This window comes from Erithacus rubecula, assembly GCF_903797595.1.
Source record: "Erithacus rubecula genome assembly, contig: scaffold_260_arrow_ctg1, whole genome shotgun sequence".
Lineage (NCBI taxonomy): Eukaryota > Metazoa > Chordata > Aves > Passeriformes > Muscicapidae > Erithacus > Erithacus rubecula.
The window spans coordinates 80,980-95,168 of record NW_027636065.1 but is presented as its reverse complement, the minus strand read 5'-3'; the positions used below and the strand labels follow the sequence as shown (position 1 = coordinate 95,168).

Sequence of the window (14,189 nt, the reverse complement as noted above, 5' to 3'; positions counted from 1 at the left end):
ATAAATAAAGGGTTCTGGTGATGGGCAAACATACAAGGGGGATTAAGGGGGTAGCCTATAGTTCTGAGTAGACAAGCATGCAGAATTTATAACTTTTAGGAATGATACCTGCAAGATTTATGTATCTGTATTGTTTTGAAGAATGTGTATTTCTGCACATAGACCTCTTTGTAAAAAGGTATAAAAACCTGATGGAAAAAGGGAACTGTGGGATCCTGACTTTGGACGCTAGTCCGCAGGTTCCCCGGGCCCTGAATAAATCACCGCATAAACTAACTCTGTTAGTTTGTGTTCTGTTTGGGGCATCGGGCAACAGTTTTCTGGCGACCCAGATGGGACTCTGGAGGTGGCTGGGGCAGTTCGTGGGCTGATCCACTCCACGCTGGCACCAGGTGATTTCTGGGGAGAACATCAACCCGTGCCCGACCTCGCGCCTGACGGACGACCTGGAGGTAAGCCCGAAGGTGCTTTATTCCTTTTATCAAGGGGAAGGGGGGCCTGTCGATTAAGTCGGAACTGCGATTCCGCACGGGGGTCACAGATGTCTTTAAGGTTGTGGAAAAGCCTAGGCGCTGACCGTCAGACGCGGCAGTGACTGCACAGGTTCAGCACTTGCCACTCGCGGCGACGAGAAAGGCAAGACTGGTGGATTGGTGGAAAAGGGTGTGAGTGTTGTGTGGTGTATATTGTAAAAAAAAAAAAAAAAAAAAAAAAAAAAGAGGTGAAATGATGTCTTTAAAAACGTTTAGAACTATGGCAAGTTCTGGGATAGAAATCCCGGACGATTCGCCTTTGGGCTGTTTATTACAACATTGGAATGTGGGGAATTTTGGTCAAGAGCTAAGTAAAAGGAAATTGATTGATTTCTGTAATCATGTGTGGCCTTTATATGAACCCGATGGTATGCAATGGCCTAGGAACGGTACACTGAATCCTGACATTATTACACCTTTGATGCATTTTCTGCAAAGTAATGAAAAATGGGATGAAATACCGTATCTAGACCTCTTTTATTATTTGAAACATAAACCGGAGTGGCAAAAGGAGTATGGGATCATGGTTTTGAAAACATTAAAGCAGAATTGTGACGGATGTAAGGGTTGGCAGAAAGAGAAGGATTGCTCGGTTAGGTTTTCGGAACCTGAGGAGGATGTTTCTTTGCTGATAGCTCCTAGTGCCCCTCCGGTGGAGGAACGTGGAGAAAGTATGCCAGAGGTAGAAAGGGAGGATCGGGAAGCAAAAATAGAAACCACTGATATACCACGGACCCCCTTATGTGAAAGAACTCAGAGAGGGCGGTGGGAGGTGGAAAGGAAGAAAAAGGAAGAAGGTGCTCATTTAATGGTTCCGCTCCGTGAAGCTGTCGGGCCGCAGGGGGAATGGGTCATAGTGAAAGTTCCCTTCTCTCTGAATGATTTACTAATTTGGAAACAATCAGCGGGGGCGTATCGGGAGGATCCTGAACGAACTGCGCGGGTGGTAAAAATGGTAATTAAGACTCAGAACCCAGATTGGAATGATTTACAAGTTTTGTTAGACACAATAATGGATTCTACTGAAAAGGAAAGGGTGATTAAAGCTATGACAGAGAAAACACGAGAAATGATTAGGTTGCGGCTTGTGGATGGTACAGTAAATTATTTAGTACCTAGGGAAGATCCGGAGTGGGATCCCAACTCAATGGGCGGGTCTCGGAGACTTAAAGCTTATCAGGATTTGTTAACAGAAGGAATACGGAATGGAATATCAAAAACTTTGAATTGGTCTAAGTTGTATTCGGTCAGGCAGGAAAAGAATGAGTCTCCGTCAACCTTTTTAGAGCGGCTTAAGGAGACAGCTCGTAGATACACTAATTTAGAAGCTGAAGGGGAATCGGGAAAATTACAGCTAGCATTAATCTTTATGGGGCAGTCTCAGGAAGATATTAGAAAGAAATTACAGAAATTGGAGGGAGAGGATACTCGGAATTTAGATAAACTGTTGGAAGTTGCATGGAAGGTATATAATAATAGGGAAAAAGAAACGGCCAGGAAACAACAGGCTACTATGTTGGCGGTGTTACAGCAAGCGGCTGGAAATAATATGAGAGGGGGGAGTTGTGGACGTGGACGAGGAGGGGGAAGGGGAATAGCAAAGGGGGGAATGCCAATGGGTGCGGGAGGACTTATGGGTCAATTGAATATGGGAAGAGGGAGAATGCAGCTAGGGATAGATCAATGTGCTCTATGTAAAAATAGAGGACATTGGAAAAATGAGTGCCCTCTCAACCAAGGAATGGGTTTTGGGGGAGGAATTATAGCCAGCGGGAATGGAAATCAGGGATTGATGAATAATACAGGTGCTTTCCCGGGAAATCCCCAAGGTGTCACCCAAGCCCTTATGATGGGGAATTACCAAAATCAGAGCTGACTAGACCAGGATTTAAAGGTAATAATGGAAGTAGATGGGGAACCATTAGAATTTAGATTAGATATGGGGGCATCATATTCAGCTGTTAACACTAAGCTAGGACCTTTGAGTGATTCTACTATCCAAGTAGTGGGGGTTACGGGACAAGTTGAGGAACGAACATTTTTGCGGCCATTAGATATAAAATTTGGGGGGAAAGAATTTGATCATCAATTTTTTATATATGCCAAATAGCCCAGACTCGCTATTCGGGAGGGATCTATTTTCAATGTTAGAGGCAAAGATAATATTTAAAAAAGGTAGAGTAAGATTGGAATTTCCTGAGGAGAATATTGCTGAGTTGTTTGTAGTAAAAGTAGTTGAAGCAGCAGAAATACCACAAGAAATAGAACAAGCTGTAGTACCATGGGTATGGGAAACAGGCGTACCTGGAAAATCAAAAGCAGCACAACCAGTTGTAATAGAACTAAAGGAAGGAGCCTCCCCAGTAAGGGTAAGACAATATCCTTTGAAATTGGAAGCACGAATAGGAATAGCACCCACAATTGAACAATTTCTTAGCTTGGGAATTTTACAGGAATGTGAGTCAGAATTCAATACTCCGATATTCCCAGTCAGAAAGCCAAATGGTAAGTATAGATTAGTTCAAGATTTAAGAGCAATTAATAACATCACTAAAGATATACACCCAGTAGTAGCTAATCCGTATACATTGTTGACAGCTGTGTCGGAAAGGTTTAAGTGGTTCACAGTGATTGATTTGAAAGATGCATTTTTCTGTATCCCCTTGGCACTTGAAAGTAGGAAATACTTTGCCTTTGAATGGGAGAACCCAGACACGGGATGCAAGAAGCAGCTCACCTGGACGCGTCTACCACAAGGATTCAAAAACTCACCAACTATTTTTGGAAATCAATTGGCTCGAGAGTTAGAAGAATGGAAGACGACTCAGGTAAAAGAATCACCTTTCTTATATGTTCTCCTACAATATGTTGATGACATCTTTATAGCCTCCACAGAAAAGGATGTTTGCCTCAGACTCACTATTGGATTACTTAATATTCTGGGACAAGCTGGATACCGAGTATCGAAAGAAAAAGCTCAGTTGGTAAGAACCCAAGTAATTTACCTAGGCTGCGAAATTTCACAAGGGGTGCGAAAGTTGGGAGTTAATCGAATACAAGCAATTTGCACCATACCCACACCACGAAATCCACAAGAGTTAAGATCCTTTTTGGGCATGGTAGGGTGGTGCCGCTTGTGGATCCCGAAATTTGGACTAAAAGCAAAACCCCTGTATGAGGCAGCCAAAAGCCCTGTGTTTCAGTGGGGACAAACTCAAGAAAAGGCATTCCAGAGTCTGAAACAAGCCTTGAAGGAAGCCCCAGCACTAGGATTGCCAGATCTTACAAAACCTTTTCAACTATACGTAAATGAGAGACAGAGACTGGCAATAGGGGTGCTCACACAAAAACTGGGCTCATGGAAGTGCCCGGTGGGGTACTTCTCAAAGCAGCTAGACACTGTAAGTGCCGGATGGCCAGGTTGTCTTAGAGCTGTGGCAGCAACAGTGCTTCTAATTCAGGAAGCCAGAAAATTGACTCTGGGAAAAAGGATGGAAGTATTTGTTCCCCACTTGGTCATTGCAGTTTTGGAACAAAAAGGGGGGCATTGGCTCTCGTCAAGCCACATGTTACAATACCAGGCACTTCTCCGAGAACAAGATGACATTGAATTAAAAATAACTAATCATCTCAACCCAGCAGAATTTCTTAGGAGCAGCAGCCAGGAAGAAGGAGGCGAATTGACACATGACTGCGTAGAAATCATTGAACAGGTGTATGCCAGCCGGAAGGACCTGAAAGACGAGCCTTTGGAGAATCCGGAATGGGAACTGTTTACAGATGGATCCAGCTTTGTGGAAAACAGAACCAGGTATGCGGGATATGCAGTAGTGACTTTGACACAAATAATAGAAGCTCAAGCTTTAACCCTGGGAACTTCAGCCCAGAAAGCCGAGATACATGCTCTGGTGAGAGCCTTAGAATTGAGTCAAGGGAAAAGAGTAAACATTTGGACTGATTCAAAATATGCCTTTGGAGTAATACATGTACATGGAGCACTATGGAAAGAAAGAGGACTGTTGAATTCTCAAGGATCAGAAATTAAGCACAAAGAACAAATATTAGCACTATTGGAAGCAGTGCATAAACCTCAGGCAGTGGCAGTGATGCATGTAAAAGGACATCAAAAGGAAGAGGGAAAAGCATTCCAAGGAAACCAGTTGGCTGACAGAGTTGCCAAACAGGTTGCCCGAGAGATATGGACACAATTAGCTTTATTGCCAGTGCGAATTAACCCTGCAACTTCTTTTCTTGAGCAGAAACCATGGTATACACATGAAGATGAGAAGCTTGCTCAATTTCTCCAGGCCCAGAAGAACGAAAAAGGATGGTATGTCACAGCTGAAGGTCAGGTTGTACTGCCAACAAAAGTAATGAAAACAATTTTAGAAATCGAACATGACAAGTGCCATTGGGGGGCAGACGCATTGGTACAATTTTTAAAACATGAAGTGATTTCCAACCAGATGTTAGCAATGGCAAAACGGATTAACGCCACGTGTCCTGTCTGTATTAAAAATAACCCAGTGACACGAAGGCAAATACAACTAGGAAAGTTACAAGTAGGGCCGCAACCAGAAGACTATTGGCAAATAGATTTCTCAGAGCTACCAAAAGCACAAGGGTACCGTTATTTACTGGTGTATGTGTGTACTTTTTCAGGGTGGCTGGAAGCTTTCCCATGCAGGACTAACCAGGCAAAGGAAGTAATTAAAACCTTACTACGAGAAATCATTCCTAGATTTGGGATCCCATTAGGAATGTCCTCAGATAGAGGACCTCACTTTGTAGCTGGAGTAGTCCAAGAGGTAGCCAGAGTATTAGGGATAGCTTGGGATCTCCATACGCCCTGGAGACCACAATCTAGTGGCCAGGTAGAACGGATGAATCAGACATTAAAAGGGCAGATTAAGAAAATTTGTCAGGAAGCAAAGATACAGTGGCCTCAGGCACTACCTCTAGCCTTGCTAAGAATCAGGATTAAACCCAGAGAAAAGATAGGAGTAAGTCCATACGAAATTTTGTATGGCAAGCCATATCATGCTGCAACCTACAAAGGGGACCCTCACTTAGTAGGAGATCAAGTATTGTTGAGTTACATTTTGTCTCTAAATAAAGTCCTTACAGCGCTGCGGGGAGCATTGCAGTGGAACCGGCCTCTGCCCTTGGAAAATCCTGTCCATGACATCCAGCCAGGAGATCAAATATATGTGAAGAACTGGAATACAGAACCCTTGAAAGAAGTATGGGACGGTCCTCACCAGGTGATCATGACTACCTACACGGCAGTGAAAGTCCAAGGGATCGACAACTGGATTCACTACACTCGAATCAAGAAGGTCCCGTCACGATGGGAAGTACAGCCTCTGTCAGCAACAAAGCTGGTGTTCAGGGCAAGGACTTAGTTCTTTTAACATTAGTCTGTATAATGCAGGTGGGAGAAGCATTTGTTAAAATTACAGTTCCGGAGCCAGATGTAATGGTGCTAGAAGGTGCGGGAATAAATTTAACCTGTCTGTTTTCTGACAACCAGAGAGCTGGATTAAAAGAAGTAAAGGTAGCCTGGAGACAAATCACCACAGACGAAGTATTTACAGAAGGAATCGTGACATTTTGGGATATGGAACAGCAAAGAAGTAACACCACATTGACAATATCTCATATGCAAGCTGATCAGGTAGGACAATTCTCATGCATTGTGTGGATTAGAGAAAGCTTTGATTATGGGGACATAAATGTAGGTATTTTAAAGGAGAATAAAACCCGAAGGGGGTACTCGGTGCAGGTAATACCAGTCAGTGCACGGGTAGATATGTGGAATGGATTGAGAGATACAAGCCTGGCATTACAGAGAAACCAGGAACAACAAAATTTAGTAGTAGGGTTAATTCGAGATTTTGGACAAATACAAAACGTATCAAAAATAACAGCATGTTTACCTCTGCCACAAGCTGCAGGGGAACCAATCCCTTGGGGAGTGATTCCAGTAGGAAATTTACCCCTAATAAAAAGAGGTAAGAATGGAAGTTGTGAATTAAAATTACGAAATAAAATCGAAATTGAAGAAATATGGGAAAAGGTTGGAGAAACATTAAGAATATTAACCTATAAGGATTGTCTAATTAGCCATGGAAGGTTAGGACAAATTAGGGATTGGGGAATTCAATTAGCAGCAGGGGGAAAAGTAAAACCTGAAGATGCTGCTAAGTGGGAATGTTTTATACCACATTGGCAAAAGAAAAGAATACCTAAAAATGAAAGCTATTATGAAATGATATGCCAGAACTCGTCCCGGCAGGAATCCTCGTGGGACAGTTGGAAAACGGTATGGGGCCCCAGCATATTAGAACATTATAGTTACATTGGACAAGTTAATTGGTGTGTCCAATGGACGGGAAGCAGGAATGCCACTCACACAGAAGTATCTCAAACCAGCACTTCTACAAAAACTTTGAGTGCCACAAAAGAAAATTGGAACTGCACCCAAATTCTCACCTGTGACACTCCAGAGAATCAAATTAGTTTGGCACCGGTCAGAATGCTTATAAAATGGGGTTGTGAGTGTAGAAAACTTAACCATACAATTCCAGGAAGAGCTTTCCCGCAGGACCAGAAGGGTAAAACTTTGAGCTGTAAGGATACAACTATCAGGAGTCCAGGAAATTTAGTATGAATTATGGGACATGGACAATGGACAACACATTTACCATTAGACGGGCCTGTAACACAAATTACCTTAGGGGTTCCCACATTATGTCCTTTTTGGAAACAGTCTAAATTAACGCAGAAAGAGATGCAGTCACGGGCAAAGAGAGAAACAAATGAAGTAGCAGAAGAACTAGGACAGGGAAATGAAGATGAATGGCATGAACCCTCATCAGGAGTTAAATCTGGATGGGTACTGGAATCCTTGTTTGCACCAATTTCTACATATAGAAACAGGGAGATGCTGTACAAATTATTAGGACAAACTGAGAGGCTAGCTGCAGTTACAAAGAAAGGATTTAAGGATCTAAATTTACAATTGCAGGCAACAACAAGAATGACAATCCAAAATAGAATGGCATTAGATTTGCTTTTATTAAAAGAACATGGAGTCTGTGGATACCTCCAAGGAAAGGTTGATCATTGCTGCATACATATCCCAAATGTCACAGAAGAAGTAGAAAAGGACATAAGTCAATTGGAACAAATTGAAACAAAAGTGCATGAAGTCCAGGAGGAAGCTGAACATAACTGGGTAGGAGCACTGTTTAGCTCCCTAGGAATCCAAGTCTCTGGTTGGATATCATCAATTGTACAATATGTAATAATGATTGTATTAATTATTGTAGTATGCATGATTATGTATAGATGTCTTTTAGGAATGATTGCCAGAGAAGGAACTAATACTCGACGTGTCATGAGAGCACTGACCCGGAGAGAAGTAATCCTGCCAACTCGAAAAGAAGACTCACCATTCTATATAGAAACCACAACTTGAAGAATTGAGCATCCTTGCAGAAAATCTGAAGAATGCTCAAAAGGGGGGAGTTGATACCGGAATAATGAGAAAAAGGACTAATGTAGATATAGTAGTAGTCATGCTAAGGCTTAGAAAACTGCAGTTTTCAGACAGGCCCTAAGAACCTACCTTGTGAAACAATAGTGAAAAGAATTAGTAGAGCATATAGAACATTTAGAACTGTGAAAACAATAATCAAAGGATTTAGTAGAGCATATAGGACATCTAGAATCTTTCAAGATAAGGCTAAAGTATAATAATAAATAAAGGGTTCTGGTGATGGGCAAACATGCAAGGGGGATTAAGGGGGGTAGCCTATAGTTCTGAGTAGACAAGCATGCAGAATTTATAACTTTTAGGAATGATACCTGCAAGATTTATGTATCTGTATTGTTTTGAAGAATGTGTATTTCTGCACGTAGACCACTTTGTAAAAAGGTATAAAAACCTGATGGAAAAAGGGAACTGTGGGATCCTGACTTTGGACGCTAGTCCGCAGGTTCCTCGGGCCCTGAATAAAGCACCGCATAAACTAACTGTTAGTTTGTGTTCTGTTTGGGGCATTGGGCAACACCCCTGAACCCCCATTTTCTGCTCACCAGCACCCCTTGAACCCCCATTTTTGGGCAGCAGAACGCCCTTGAGCCCCGAATTCCGGGAAGGAAACTCCCCCTTAACACACATTCCCCAGCACGGGAACCCCTGAACCCCCCTTTTTGGGCACGGGGACTCCCCCATATTCCCTTCCCCAGCACCGGGACCCCCCTGCACCCCCTAATCCGGGGCTGGGATCCTTCCGCAGCCCCGTCAGTGCTGTGGGACCCCCCTGTACCCCCATTCCCGGCCATCCCCACACCCCAGTTCCGCCCTTTCCCCCAATCTCTGAGTTCCCCCCCAGCAGTTCTCCACTCCCTGCTCGTCCTGCGGGAGGGTCCTGCGTGGTCCAGGGGGGATTCAGGGGAATTCCCAGGGTTTCCTCTGTCCCCTTCCCCTCCTCGCGCTCCCCGGTCACTTTCGCGTCTCCCAAGCTGCGGCTTCGGGATCCGCCCCGGGACCGGCACCGGGACCCCCTGAACCCCCGTTCCTGGGCACGGGGACCCCCCTGAAGCTCAATTTTCTGACACCAGGACGCCTTGAACCCCATAACCCACAAAGAGAACCCCCCTGAACCCCATTTCCTGCGCACCCGGATCCCCCTTATCCAGCCCCAGTGCCCCCCTGTACCCCATTTCCCGGCCCTCCCCCTCTCGGGGACCCAGCCCCCCATTTTCCTTGTCCTCGGAACCCCCTGAGCCCCCATTACTGTGCATGGGGACTCCCCCCGCACCCCCTAATTCGGCATGGGGACCCCCTGCACCCCCTTCTCGGGCATCCCGCCCTTCCCAGCCCCCAGCCCCGCCCTTTTCCTTCCCTTTGCACACCCAGATCTCCCAAATTTCGTGTCCCCCCAGTTCTCCACTCCCGGCGCTTTCTTCAGGGCGGTCCCAGGGGGTCCCAGGTGTTTCTCAGAGGGCTCCAGGGGGGTCGCAGCGGGGATCCAGAGGAATTCTCTGAAATTCCCCCTTTTCCCCTCCCCCCCCACGCTGCCTCGGTCACTTTCGCTTCCGCGTCCCAACCCGAGAGAGCGGGATCTACCCAGCTATCCGTGACGTCACTGACACTTTGAGTTTCCATTGGCGGGCAGGAAATAGCGGCGCCAATGGCGGGGCCGGAGCCGGCTCTGGGGGCGGGGCCAGTTCTGGGAGCGGGATCGCAGCGGAGCAGCGCGATGGCTCCAGCGCTGGGGCTGGTGCTGCTCTTGGGGCTCCTGGGGGACCCGGGGGGCGCGACCAAAGGTGAGTGGGACCCCCGAAATCGTGACCCACCTGAACCGCAATTCCCGGGGACCGGGAGCCCCCTGAACTTCCATTTCCGGGCACTGGGTATCCTCTAAACCTTGAATCCCGGGCACAGAGAAACTCCTGAATCTTCATTTTGGGTCCTGTTACCTCTTCACCGCCTTTCCCAGCAGAAAGACCCCCCTGAACCCCCTCATCTGGCACCGGGATCCCCTGAATCCCCATTCCCGGCCAGTGGGACACCCCCGAATCTCCATTTCCGGGCCTGGGACCCCCCTGCACCCCCTTTTCGGGCATCCCGCTTTTCCCAGACCCGAGTCTCGCCCTTTTCCTTGACCTTTGGACCCCCCGAACCTCCCAACTTTCCGTGTCGCCCCCGTTATCCACTCCCGGCGCTTCCCGAAACGGGGTGTCAGAGGGTTCCAGGGGTCTCAGGGGGGTCTCAGCGGGGATCCAATGGGATCCAGATGAACTCCCTGGAATTCCCCCTTTCCCGTGTCCCCTCCCCACCGCACTCCCTCGGTCTCTTTCCCGTCTCCCAGGCTGCGCCTCCGGGATCCGTTCGCCTCTCCCAGTTCCAGCCCCTCCTTTCCCTCAACACCGGGGACCCCTGGAGCCCCTTTCCTGGGCACAAGGACCCCCTGGATCCCCCATCCCGCCTCTCCCAGTCCCTCCCTTGAACCTTGGACCCTTCCTGGCTCTCCCCGTTCCGCTTCCTGCCCCCCCAGTCTCTGTGTTCCCCCAGATCTCCACCACCTGCTCATCTTGTGGGGGGTCCCAGGGGGTCTGGGAGGGTCCCTGGGGTATCGTGGAGGCTCCCAGGGGGATTCCGGGCTCTGGGACCCCCCTGAATTCCCAGTTCTGCTGGAAAGGAAGTCACTTCCCTGCACTCCCTTATCCAGTACCAATCCCCCCCTGCACCCCCTTTTCCATCCATCCTGCTTTCCCCAGTTCCAGACCCACATTTTCCTTGACTCTGAGTCCCCCTGGACCCCCATTCCTGCTTTTCTCAGCCCCCAGCCTCCCTTTCCCTCTGCATCAAGGATCCCTGAGCCCCCCATTCCAGCCATCCCGGGTCTCCCCACCTTGTGACCCCTCTTTCCTTGGCACTGGGGACCCTTGGACCCCCTTTCCTGAGCACAGGGATCCCCTGAGCCCCCATTCCTGGACACTGGGACCCCATGCACCCCCTTCCCACCTCTCCCAGTTCCCCTTTCATTGATCCATGACCCCTCAACCTCCCCAAATCTCTGTGTCCCCACAGTTCTCCACTCCCTGCGCTACCTGAATGTGGCAGTGTCAGAGCCCAGCCCGGGGATCCCCCAGTTCATGGCCATTGGGTACCTGGATGGGATCCCCTTCACACGCTACGACAGCGAGCGGGGCCGGATGGAGCCGCTGACACAGTGGATGAAGGACGGAGTAGAGCCAGGATATTGGGATAGGGGGACCCAGATAAACGTGGGGAAGCAGCACCTGTTTGCCAGGAACCTGGAGATACTGCAGAACCGGTACAACCAGAGCAGGGGTGAGTGGGGGGAACCGTGGGGCTGCGATGGGGATTTGTGGGGCTGGGATGGGATCCATGGGACTGGGATGGGATTTATGGAGCTTGGATGTGGATTCGCTGGGTGCCAAGGGGCTGAGGTGAGGATCCATTAGGCTGGTATGGGATGTCTTGTAATGCATGGGTTGGGATGTGGATTAATGGGCTGGTATGAGATCTATGAGTCTCCATCAGACCCTGGTGCTCCATAGGGCTGGGATGGGGCTGTGTGGGGCTGGGACACAATTCCATGGGTCTCTGTGGGTACACTTCCCCCAGGTTTTCACACAAGGTTGCGAGTTTCTGGCTGTGACCTCCTGTCCGACGGGAGCGTCCGTGGATCCCGCCGGGATGGCTACGATGGGTGGGATTTCATCTCCTTTGACCTGGAATCCAGGAGATTCGTGGCGGCCGACAGCGCTGCTGAGGTCACCAGGAGGTACTGGGAAGGTGAAACAAACGAGGCTGAGAGGGTGACGAATTACCTGGAGCACATCTGCCCAGAGTGGCTCCAGAGATACGTCGGATATGGGCAGAAGGAGCTGGACCGCAAAGGTGAGAGCAGAATTCCTGTGGGAATGTGAGATTTGGGAATGGAGAACTTGGGAACCCTTTATTTCCTGTGGGAATTCCATGGGCAGATCTCACCCCTGTTCCATTCCCATGGAATTCCTTGGGCACATCAAATCCCCATCCCGTTCCAGTGGAAATTCCATGGGCAGATCTCACCCCCATCCTATTGCAGTGGGAATTCCATTGGCAGGTCTCACCCCCATCCCATTCCCATGGAATTCCATGCATGTCTCTCACTGTTATCCCATTCCAGAGCCCCCTGATGTCCATGTGTCCGGAAAAGAGGAACACGGGACGCTGATCTTGTCCTGCCACGCGTACGGATTCTACCCCAAGGCCATCGCGGTCAACTGGATGAAGGGGGATGAAATCCGGGATCAGGAGACGGAGTGGGGCGGGGTCGTTCCCAACAGCGATGGCACCTTCCACACCTGGGCCAGGATCGAGGCGCGGCCGGAGGAGCGGGAGCAGTACCGGTGCCGGGTGGAGCATCCCGGAATGTCAGAGCCCGGGATCTTCGCTTGGGGTGAGGCTGGGAATGTGGAATGTGGGAATTGGGGAGTTGGAATTCCCAGATGGGGATTCCCCTCCCCCTCCTCACCATCCCTCGATTCCAGAGCTGACATCTGGTGGGAATCTCACCGTGGTGCTCACTGTGTCCATTGTTGCCATCATCATCCTCATTGTCCTTGTTGGATTCGTCATCTGGAAGCGCCAATCCGGTAACACACGGGATGGGGTCAGGAAGGGGCACAGATCCACCCAGCACCGTTCTGGGAATCCTGTAGCACTGACGCTGATCTCTTTTCCACAGGGAAAAAGGACGGGAAGGGATACATCATTACAGCCAGTGAGTACCAGTGGTGGATCCAGCTCTGGATCCCCTCCGTGTGGATCCCAGGATGGATCCTGGGGTTAATCCCAGTGTGTGATCCTTGCTGGAATCTCATGGATGTTCTCTTTCAGCAGGGAATGACTGCAGGAATGGAGTGGGGTCAGGGTGGGATTCCAGAGGGGGATTGGGACAGGGTGGACAGATTACGATCAGGGAGGAATTCTGGATCAGAGGAGGGGTCCAGAGCAGGATGAGATTGAATTGTGGCGTGGGATCAGGGCTGGATTCTGGAGCAGGATCAGTTGGGATGGATGGATGGATGGATGGATGGATGGATGGATGGATGGATGGATGGATGGATGATGGATGAAGGATGGATGGGGCAGGATGGATGGATGGATAGATGGATGATGCATGGCTGGATGATGGGTGGATGATTGGACGGATGGATGATGGATGAACGATGAATGACGGGAGGATGGATCATAGGTGGATTATTGATGATGGATGGATGGATGGATGGATGGATGGATGGATGGATGGATGGATGAATGATGGATGGATGATGGATGACAGGAGGATGGATGGATGGATGAATGAATGGATGGATGCATGCATGGATAGATGCATGAATGGTGGATGGATGATGGATGGATGATGGATGACGAGAGGATGGATCATGGATAGATGATGGATTGATGGATGATGGATGGATGATGATGGATGATGGATGACAGGAGGATAGATGGATGGATGGATGCGTAGATGGATGGATGATGGATGGAGCAGAATTGGAGCCGGATGGATGGAGAGGGATCATGTTGGCATTCCAGAGAAGGTTTGGGCCAGGGTCTTTGGGGCAAGGTTGGGTGGGATGGATGGAGCAGGATTGGGGCAAAGTGGATAGAGAGGTATTGCATGGTTTGAATGGAGCACGGTTGGTGCAGGGTGGATGGGGCAGGATTGGAGCAGGCTCAGGTGGGATTCCAGAGCAGCTTCTGCTCTCCATGGGCTCCAGCCAGGTCCATCCTCTGGTATGGGGACAGGGACAGGATGACACTGTGACCCTCTCTCATCCCAGCAGGAGTCACTGCCTGAACGATCCACGGAGCTGGATCCAACCCCTTCCCTCTTCCCAGGAAACCGAGAGCTGCCAGCAGAGCTCATCCTCGCTGCTCCCACCCACCCACAACTCCTGCTAACAGATGAATTTCCCATTCTCGAGTGTTTTAAAGCCAAGAACCACAAATATTCCCAATGCTTTAGTTCTGGTGTGAAATTATCCTGCTTTGAGCAATAAATCCTCCTGGGGCAAAAAAATCCGGCTTCCCTTCTCCAGTGGCCAGCAATTCCTCTCTGG

The 14,189-nt window shown here is 48.8% G+C and overlaps 1 protein-coding gene across 1 annotated transcript; it reads left to right on the top strand.

The window, feature by feature from the left end:
- The first annotated feature begins 9,787 nt into the window (after positions 1–9,787).
- LOC306815861 (class I histocompatibility antigen, F10 alpha chain-like) lies at positions 9,788–12,945 on the top strand. The gene is given in 7 exon segments (XM_079332386.1): positions 9,788–9,872; positions 11,140–11,403; positions 11,701–11,976; positions 12,248–12,520; positions 12,612–12,728; positions 12,731–12,798; positions 12,800–12,945. Coding segments are annotated over 7 exon segments (1,179 nt in total). The 5' UTR covers positions 9,788–9,805; the 3' UTR covers positions 12,914–12,945.
- Positions 12,946–14,189: the final 1,244 nt, after the last annotated feature.